Source organism: Cyprinodon variegatus, unplaced genomic scaffold (genome assembly GCF_000732505.1).
Source record: "Cyprinodon variegatus isolate N-32 unplaced genomic scaffold, C_variegatus-1.0 Scaffold13, whole genome shotgun sequence".
In the NCBI taxonomy this organism is placed as follows: domain Eukaryota; kingdom Metazoa; phylum Chordata; class Actinopteri; order Cyprinodontiformes; family Cyprinodontidae; genus Cyprinodon; species Cyprinodon variegatus.
In genome coordinates this window covers 1,141,376-1,151,515 of record NW_015150466.1, presented here as the reverse complement: position 1 = coordinate 1,151,515, position 10,140 = coordinate 1,141,376, and the positions used below count along the sequence as shown (strand labels likewise).

The 10,140-nt window shown below is 44.2% G+C and overlaps 1 protein-coding gene across 1 annotated transcript in view; it reads right to left on the bottom strand.

Annotated features, from left to right (window-relative positions):
• Nucleotides 1–4,544: 4,544 nt before the first annotated feature.
• The window catches only part of efnb1 (ephrin-B1), a 90,576-nt gene continuing 84,980 nt past the window's right edge, over nucleotides 4,545–10,140 (bottom strand). Inside the window, exons 4-5 of the mRNA XM_015382765.1 lie at nucleotides 8,887–9,006; nucleotides 4,545–5,961 (exon numbers count right to left, since the gene is read on the bottom strand). Of these exons, the coding sequence (XP_015238251.1) occupies nucleotides 5,567–5,961; nucleotides 8,887–9,006 (515 nt within the window). The 3' untranslated portion in view covers nucleotides 4,545–5,566. The remainder of the gene's footprint in view (nucleotides 5,962–8,886; nucleotides 9,007–10,140) is intronic.

The following is a 10,140-nucleotide window of genomic DNA, read 5'->3' as shown; positions in this document are numbered from 1 at the left end:
GTCTTCTCCTTCTTTCCCATCGGCCGGCTTGCCACAGCTTTGCCTGCTGTGTCTAAAAGTAGCAGCAGCAGCAACCCAGACTGACAGCTCATTGGCTCATTTGGATCACGTGCAGCCTGGAGCCGGACGCTCCCCAGGGCTTTACCGTATTAACAGGAGAAGAGGAACAAGTGAAGTTGAACACTGTTGTTGGACAACATTCAGTAATTTATGAATGTTTTAAATCAGGTGGGTCCGGATCCGCACTGCGGTCCGCTAATCTGTGACCTCTGTCCTAAACCAAGGGTTTCCAGAGGCAAAAGTTATGCAGACATGGTTTCAAACATGCTTGTGATGCAAAGACAGGTGCAATTGACATCTAACTCTCTCTCTCATCAGGTTCTTCATAAAATGTCCCTTTTTTGAAAACCAGTCATCTTTTTGTGGATCAAGTGTCGTTCTTTATTTGATTTGAGTCTTAATTCAATGTTTTCATCTGATTTTAGTTCTTTGAATGTTTATTTAACTTCTGTGTCTAAATTTAAAGGTGACATTTCTGAATACGCTTCAATGGTTTCCTTCTGTATGTTGTTTTTGCATCTTGATTTGCACATAAAATAATATTTTCTCATTTGTTTGTTTCATGCTGTCAGCCATTAAGCATTTAACTACATTTATTCAGCAGCTGTCCATGTTTTCCGTGTTTTGACACTCTCCTGTTCCTGGGACATTACCACATGACAGTGACACATGATTCACATAAGATGGAGGCTAATTTAATTATCTAATTTCCAGCAGAGTGCTGGAAAATGTCATCTTGGTGTTATGAAGGGGCAACTGATCCAGGAATGATTGCCAATGGTGAGTGAGCAGACTGGGAGAGATGATATCTGAGGGATAAAGAGTCCTCTGGAGGAGCTTCAGTGCCCCAACATGATCAGGTGGAGCAATCTGTGGAAGGGGGAAAACTGTTCTTGGTGCACTTCAAAGGTCAAACTAAATCCTTTATGGTTTCATAAGCCATTAAAAGAAGTCATTAAGCACTTGCAGGGTGATTTGCTAAGATGAGAATGAAATTTAAAACTTGTCCTACATATATGTTTCCATTTATTGTGGAAATGACTAAACTCACCCTATGATGAAACACGGTGGTGGCAGTGTCATGCTGTTTGAAAACTAGCTAAAATTACATTTATTAAAAGGGAATCTCAACTAGTTAAATATTTTGGTCTTAATGTGTTCTCATTTTTATCTATTAACTTAAAATTGTTTTTTGTGATACGTAAAAAGCTCCTAGTTGCTTCAAAATGTACAGGAGGAATCCATCTTTTTTCCTGCAATGCATGCTGGGTAGATGATGTGGTTTGGAATGGAAACTACAGCATAACCACAGGAAGCCTAACATTAGCAAAGTTGTTTTTTACTGTATTGTGTTTGATGTAAATATAGAACAGGCTGCACTGTGTTATAGATGAGATATCAGTGAAATCAAACAAATATATCAGCTTTTGATTTAATGTTTGCTATATAAGCTAGTGCTAACACCATTAGCAGAAGCTAACATGTAAACAATCAGAGATCTGATTGTTCCTTATGTTCCTAACAGAGCACTTCGCTCTCAATAAAGAGCTGGGTAGCGCTGTATCTAGCTGTAGCTAACAGGTTAGCCTCTTTTAGCTTGGTCAGTTAGCCACATTACGCTACCCTACTTTTAACCTCTTATCTTTTAGTTCTCAGGCTCCTCTCCTGTGGAACCAACTACCAGTTTTAGTCCGTGAGGCAGACACCCTGTCTACTTTTAAGGCTAGGCTTAAAACTTTCCTTTTTGATAAAGCTTCTAGTTAGAGTGGCTCAGGTTATCCTGATCTATCTCTATAGTTCTGCTGCTATAGGCTTAGACTGCTGGAGGACATAGGGACCCCTTTTTCATCATTCTGCTTCATTATATCTCTCAAATAAATTTAGAGTTAAAACTAATCATGGATCCTTTAATAAAGACCATCACATCAGAGCGAGTTCCATGGGAAAAATTTTATTCATCAATAAGCTGTAGTTTCCAAACTGGTGGAACATTGTTTCCATTGTAGCTGGTGCCAACAGGTTACGCTGAGAAGCGGTAAATAAGTGAATGACAAGAACGAGAAACATAAAAATAACATTTGTGATTTCGAACAAAAAGGAAAATAAATTCAACAGGTTTTGCTTTTACATGCACATTGAAAAAAAATTATAATACTGTGGCTCTGAAAAATATAGCAGAAACCATCCTACAGCATCCTTGTGCTAAATTAGGAAGGATGGGAGGACAAAGGAGAGAAGGAGGTGAGCGAGCATCTTTAGAAGGAAAGACCGCCCGGCGGATAATGAGTGGAGGAAGCCAGATGATTTATCGGTGAGCGAACACCTTCCTTCCCCTTCCGGCCCTCTGGACTTATTAAAACTCAACTCAGACCCGACATCTTTTTCTATGATGTTGCCAAAGGTGAAGCTAACTGAAATTTAGCAGAATAACATAGTGTTCATAAGCAGGGTGAGGTGGCGCCTCCAACATCATCATGGTTTCAGTAACCCATCCGTTTCAAAGCCACTCGGTGACAAAGGTTCAGTCTGACCAAATAAATCCCTGTTGAATGGCAACATAAAAAAAAAAAAAAAACTCTGAATCCTAGATTTGTTTTATTATTATTATTATTAATATTTTTAAAACACGTGTGGTAACAAAGACTTTTTTTCGACAATACTGGAGGCTGCGTAAAAGACAGCTCTGTTGCAATATTCAGTTAAAATCTAAAGGAAGAGAAAATGAAGACAAAAGAAAATGGCGAGGATCCATACAAAACACACTTTAAAAAGACGGCTATTTACAAACATCCTCCATTACAAAAATCTAATCTTAAATTCTTCTTATGATCAGTGTTCAGGTGGAAATTACATCTTAAATTGGGCTCTATCCATATATTTACATGTCATGGCCGACTTTTTTTCTTTATTTTTTTTATAATTTCTCCAGAATTGGAATAACCCTAAACGGTCGCTAGAATGAATGAAAATGAATTATGCTTTGCGGTAATTTGGTAATGACTCCCTAAGCTGGTGTAGATGAATGGAGGCGCGGTGATCCGAAACAAAAATATATGCTCTAGATGAGTTTTGCAGAGGGGTGCATGCTGAGTTAAAACGCAGGGCCGCAAAAAAAAACAAAAAAAATCCCGGCAGCTGCTGAGGTTGTTAACTCAGAGGTTAACGACACACTAGAGCCGCCTCCCCGAGTCGTCAAGCCGGGGTCGCCTTTTAACTCAGCAGCGCCCGTCTGAGGGAGATGTCCGTCCTGGAAGTGGCAGCTGATGACGTTACGCTCCAGCCTGACTGGAGATGAACCTGGACCTGCTCGTCTCCGTGTGTCTCTGTTGCCCTGTGTGCAAAGACAACGCTATGGCTTCCAGATCTCCTCCCATTACGGCAAGACATTAGCACCCGATATTGGTGTACTCTTCCAACCCTGTAAAGAAATTCCCTAAACATCAGAAGTTCCCAGAATGTGGGGATTCACTACGGTTATTATCTGTAGCTAGAAGTTGCTGGTGTAAAATTTGGCCTCCTTTAGGGGTTTCTGGCCTGTTTTACAGCGACCTGCGCTTTGTGATAGAGCCATGCAATAAATACCTGTTTATGAGCAGCTGAAATGTTTCTTTTTTCTCCCTCTCTTATAAACAGGCATTGAACAGCTTCAAATGAGGTTTAAAATATGACTTGCTGGTTTATCATATATTGTTTTTTTCCTGTTTTTTTTTTTATTATAGTGATTTTTTAAACCTTATTTCTTTTCTAAATGGATTGTGAAGTCACCTATATTTGGCACCGATGGCTTGCCGTATCATTAGCTCAGGATTTAGCACTCGGTTGCTCAGAGAAGGTTTCCAGTCTGTCATAGCAGCGCCAGACACACCTGCAAGCATCAACTGAGTGGAAACTGCAAATATAAGCACAAGCAAGCACCTATGTGAACACATAAAAACACCCCCTCCCCCCCCCCCATCCTCACACATGCAGCTGCGGTGAAATCCCGCCTTGATGCCGTCGCCCCGGGCTGTCTGATAGCTGGGCTGCAGCTTCCTCGCTGAATATTTCTACGCAGCGTTTTTATTCACTGCACAGCTGGTGAGACAGGATGGAGAGCTGCAGAAACCACCTAAACAACCCCCCCACACACCGCCCCAACGCTCCCACCTCCCTTATCCTTCCAGGTTTAAGTCACAGGAACGTTTTCAGGCTGCTGACCGTGGGCTCTAAGATGGCACAGATTAGTCACACGAAGCTGACCGCCTCCACCGCCTCATCTACAGACGGCGGCCGTCCAAACCTATATGTAGGACATCATAACTAAGTAGGCCAGCCAATCAGGGAGAACCATCCGACCGACGCCCCAAACTAACATTTTTTTTTTGTTGCTTCAACCAAAAGAAACAGCAAACAAACACCAACCTGCCTGCCTGTCTGGAAGCCGCTAAGATGTCCGATCGGTGCCAACTGGAGCGCTCTGTGTCTGTTTTTTTGTTTTTTTTTTAAGCTGAGGCTACAGTATCTAGACATCAAATCCAATAAAGTCTCCCCTCATAGAAGAACTGGTCCGGACATGTCCAACCGCCCTGACTGAGGGCACACCCTGAAATACACACTGACATCAGAGCGGCGCTGGAGGGATCCGCCGACACGCCTCCAGAGCTGGAGTCCAGGTTAAAGTCCCTCCTTAGAAAGTAAAAACGATAAGATGATGCAGGCGGAGAGGAGATGGCGGCGTGACGATGACGGGTTTAGTTTCTATACATTGTGCACTCGTAGGAAAAGTCTAACAAAATACAACTGCTTTGTGAACTTAATCAGGGTTCAAGGAAATCCTCCATCAAAAATAGTAAGTAAGGCAAACATCAGAGGTGCGTCAGGGAGAGGAGCACATTATTCCACACACTGTGTAAGATACCTGAGCTATCTGGAGAGTTTTCCATGGCCCAGAAACGGCGCCCCCCCCCACCGCCGTCACATGCACAGATCTGCACACACACACACCCACTTCTGTCTTTATTTTCCGTTCTTGTTTGGACACAAGCTGCAGACCAAATGGCTCTCTGCACCAAACCCCCCCGCCCCCCGTGCCCCCCGCCTGTTTCCGGCTGGTGTGTGCTGGGATGGTGTTTAATTGGGTGTAGCGCAGACTGTACTTCAGGGAGATGAGATAAGTTCTATTCCGTCCGTTAACAGAGAGAGTTCCATCTGTTGGTCGGACGCTCCGCTCCCGCCTCTCTGGCAGTGGGGGGGGGGGACGTACAGGGTGGGAGGGGAGCCTTTTGAGAGGGTCGACGGTCGGGGGTGAAAGGAAGGCTGTGTGTGGGGGGGGGTCTCATCAGTCAGCTCCCTAACCCCGCTGGTGACTGGTCAGTACATGTTTCTCCAGATTTGTGCAGCAGGTGGTACAAATAACCGGGGGCTTCAAGTCCCCGAATGCGAAGGAAAAAGTTCTTCCCAAGAACGTAAATCAAGCGCTCCTCTTTTTTTCTCTCTGCTGGCCGTTGCTGCTGCTCCGCGAAGCACGTCAGACCTTGTAGTAGATGTTGGCCGGGCTCTGCGGAGGCATCTCCTGGACGATGTAGACCGGGTGACCGTAGTCCCCGCTCACCTTCTCGTAGTGGGGGCAGTAGTTGTTCTCTGTCCGCAGGGGGATGATGATGTCACTGGGCTCCGTGCCGGCCGTGCCGCCGGGCAGCTTGGGGTTAGACAGAGTGCTGAGCGACAAAGCCGAGGGGCGGGCCTGCGAGTGGGCATTTTTCCTGGAGCGCTTGCGCACCTTGATGAGGAGGATGACGACGAGCAGGATGAGCACGAGGAAGACGATGCAGCCGATCGCTATGGCGGAGAACACGGCGACCTTGGAGCTGAAGAAGCCCTCGGAACTGGAAGAGGAACCCGGGTCGTCCTGAATCTTAGGGCCTGGGGAGAGATCAGAGACAGAGGGAGGGCGTAAGGACGGGGAGGTCACGAAAAGGGCAGCCATGATTTATCTTTCTAAGGCTGAGGAGAGGAAAGAAGAAACCATCTTTCTGCTAATTGATAGAAAAAAACTATTGGGAATTCAAAATAATCAGTGACTTAATATCTACTTTGCCTCAGATAAGCTTCAATAACTCTACATTTTCATTACATTATAACCAAAAACTCAAAAATCAATGTTATTCAAAGAGATTCTGGGTCATAGTCAAAGACAAAGTAATGAACCTGTAGATGTGTTCTGCTCAGACTCGTCTCTTTTTATCCAAAATTAAAAGTTTGTCTTCTTTTATCACAGCTTGAGCTGCCAGAGAACTGAAAACCAATTTGTTTAAGAAAGCATTTTAATTCTAGTAGATTAACGGTTGTCTTATGGCCATGTTTTTAATGACAGCAAATATATTTTATTTGTATTTTAATTTTGTAAAGAACTTTGCAACCTCCATGTCTGTGAAAGCTGCTATAAAAATAAACATTACTTACTAACTAATTGATTAATCGTTAACTGGAGTATAAAGACTGTTAGCTGACAGAGCGACCAGGTTAGAGCAGGAATTATACCAAGACTGTAAAAAATATGTAAACATTTTGCATTCAAGGTAAATTTATCCGTCAATCTGCTCTATTGAGAACTCCTCAAGTGGAAAAGTTTTAGTTTCACTTGGTTAAATTCTTTAATAAATCTTCTTTGATGAACGTTATCCTATCCGATTATCAATCGATTAACTGAAAATTAATCAGTTTGTAAAATAATCCCTAGTTCTAATCTCAGAAAAGGTGCGACGGTTTGAGGGGATGAGGTTAGTTTTATGAGGAACAGGAAGGATATCTGTTCTGGATTCTTCATTTTTATTTCTTTATTTTCTAGAATTAGTTTAATTAGAAAATAAAGAGGTTGTTTAGCCGCTCCAATTGAACGAGTTAAGAGAAAATTGATTGTCGGTGAGAGGAGACAGCCCCCCCGCTTCCCAGTAGATCAGCTCGGAGTTCATCCTACGTTCTGGTCTGCGTGTCGTGACTAACGGCGTCCTGCATGTCATCTAATTGATGGCGCTCCGATGATCTGAGGACGCCACTCAGCAGGACTCAGATTCCCGCTCTGGTTTCTCTTTCTTGTTCTTTTGTATTTTGCTTTTCAAGCGAGGGCAAGTTGTTGGACATCCTCTGTGTGTCAGAGGCCGAGTTAGCGATGGAAAAACCAAATGTGGAGAGGGGGGGCACATCTGTACATCTGATTTGATCCTTTTGTTGTGGGGGGGGTTCAGGATGGGATGGGGAGGAGAAATCCTGGCTCCGCCGGTCACTGAAATCGGAGAACAACCAAATCTGTTTTCCATGTATGCACGCAGCTGCTGCCAAAGAACCCCCCCCCAGCTATCACTCTTTTACTGTCCGTGACCCCTCCTCACCTCTAACACCCCCCCTTACCTCCACAGGCACAGAAAAGTCTCATAGCTCAGGAGCTGCCAGCCCCGTTAATGGCTGTGTCTGCATGCTGCTGCCTCCTTTGCTCTTAAGCATTTATTGATAAGAGGATAACTGCACCTTATCGCCGCCAAATGGCCTGATTGAAGGCTACCACTTCTGCTCTTATCGCTGAAATCAGAGACTGAAGGAATTTCGTACATTCTGGGCAGCGGAGAGCGAGCCGCGGAGAGAGGCTGTCAGAAATTTCATTCCTGAAATATCAGCCCCTCAACCCACCGCCACTCGTCCTTCATTCCACCCTCGCTTGACATAATGACGGATCCAACCGCGGCAGGCAGGCAGGTGAAAACCCGGGAATACAGGAAAAGTGACATAGGGACATCTTTTTTTAGAGCAGCTAATGTCAAATAAGCAACTATTAAGGGATCGCTGCTTATCACATGGGGACAGAAGGAACAGGGTGAACTTTGGGGGAAGTTTGCGGCGCTCAAAGCTGAAAAGTTCCTGCAAAGCAGCAGAAGAAGAAGCTTTTCTGATGGGAGGCAGCCATGAAGAAGCTGGAGGTGAAAAACAAGAAATGAAGACAGCCTGACAGCATCATTGGAGGCTGGAGTGACTCCTTCAATTATCCCTGCGTTTGATCTCCATTGATCTGCAACTCTAATGAGGTTTAAGGCAGATATGCAATAATGAGCTGCGTCTTTAAGCCTCCCACAATGCAGCACCCTCCCTCTGTGACTCAGGGCGAGCTGGGTTTGTTTAGGGTGTGGTCTTAGGTCGTTTCATCGCAACCTTCATTTTAGAGACTTTTCCTCCATTCTGTGAGGAGCGCTGGAACAGGAAAGAGTTTAAAACGAGTCAAATGAGAGAAAATATACTTTAAGAGGATAAACTATGTTATTAATTTCTGTCTGCGGATGCTAAAAGGATTATTAGCACGAGCAGGAAAAAATAATGCTTCATCTGCTTGAAATATTAATTACAGGATGGAACTGACTTAAGCCAAATAACACTAATTACCCCAAAATCAGCTTTATTAAAACAGATTTAGTCTAAAATAACCATCATATGGAATGAATCCATCCTAATGTCTTTATTTCTGATTATATTTGAATTCTATTGATTCTTTTCATCAGAATAATATTTTACTTTGATTAAATTAGGGAACACAGAAGAGGCAGAATCATGCTGTGTGGAAAACAGGCCCTAACTGATGGGAGGAAAACCTGTTAGAGGCTGAAAAAGACGAGTAGAAAACGATTAATTTTCATTCGCAGGCGTCAGAAAGGCCTAGTCAAAGTCCAGATCTAGGAATCTGTGGTAGACTTGAAAGTTGTTGGATGCCAGCAGCTGATCGGACTGAGCTATGCTGATTTCAGAGAGAAAAATAAGCGTTTATTTCATCCAGAGTTCACGGCCGAAGTGTCTGAAAGCACTCACCAGGGATTCCTGGCATCACAGGCCCAGTCTTGCTCGGGTCGGGTGGACCGGAACTGCTGGACTCCGGTATGGCGTTCTCCTCTGGGGTTTCCGGCCCCTCCGGGTTCGCTGCATTCGGGACTGTGGGAAACGGAGGAGAAGAAAAGAAAAACACACAAAAAGTCAGCCTTGGAAAGCCGCATGCCATGAATTACAATGACTTGTTCCTCCGCTACAGCAAAGGATTATGCTTATTATCTTTTGATATATCTTTTATACACAGAGACGGTTATCCTCGCCTGGTTCGAAACTGTGTCAGAAGGGAAGATGAAAGCAGGGGGGGGGGGATTTGCCAACGCCTGTGAAACACGGCGATATCCCTGTCCTGTCGTAAAACAGTGAGCTCACATCTACATCAGCAGCTCCTTCAGCAAACACTCAGACACCGACACACTCCTGAGAGCTCTGCACACTCCCACACCCCCCCCCACACTCCTCCAATATACTTACAATACACTCAGGCCTGGCAGAATGGGGGTAAGGCAGTTATATATTAACTTTTTATTGTTTTACATTATTCATCACGTTAAAAGGCCATAATATGCCTTATTTATCGGCCAGGCTTTAACTCTGCAAAAAGAAGCATCCTTCAAAGGGTGGGGGGGGGGGGCGCTGAAGGGACCAGATCTGCTCAGGTCCTGCTTCCTGCCAGTGACGTAAAACATCGTGGTTGCCTAGACAACGATAATAACATCACGCAGCGTTCGGTTGTTGAGTCGTGAGCATCTGTAGCGTTAGCGCGTCTAATGACCGATGAAGTTTCACCTGATCGATAACAAAACTGAAAAAATCTGTTTCTGGTGAACAAAGTAACTGTTAGAGCGTGGCTAGCTGTAGCTAACAGGTTAGCCTCTTTTAGCTTGCTCAGTTAGCCACATTAGGCTACACTACTAACTTTTACCCTGTCTACTTTTAAGGCTAGGCTTAAAACTTTCCTTTTTGATAAAGCTTCTAGTTAGAGTGGCTCAGGTTATCCTGAGCTATCTCTATAGTTCTGCTGCTATAGGCTTAGACTGCTGGACCCCTTTTTCATCATTCTGCTTCATGCTTTGTCTGTTCTCCCACTCTGCAGAATTTGTTAGTTCACTGAGGCACGCTCTATCCTTAGTGCCTCTCTATCACCAGACTTGAAAGCCGAGTTCAGTGCTTTTAGCAATCTGAACCGCCCCACTCATCCAGGGTCGTTGGTTTGCTTGGATGGTGATGTTCTTTTTG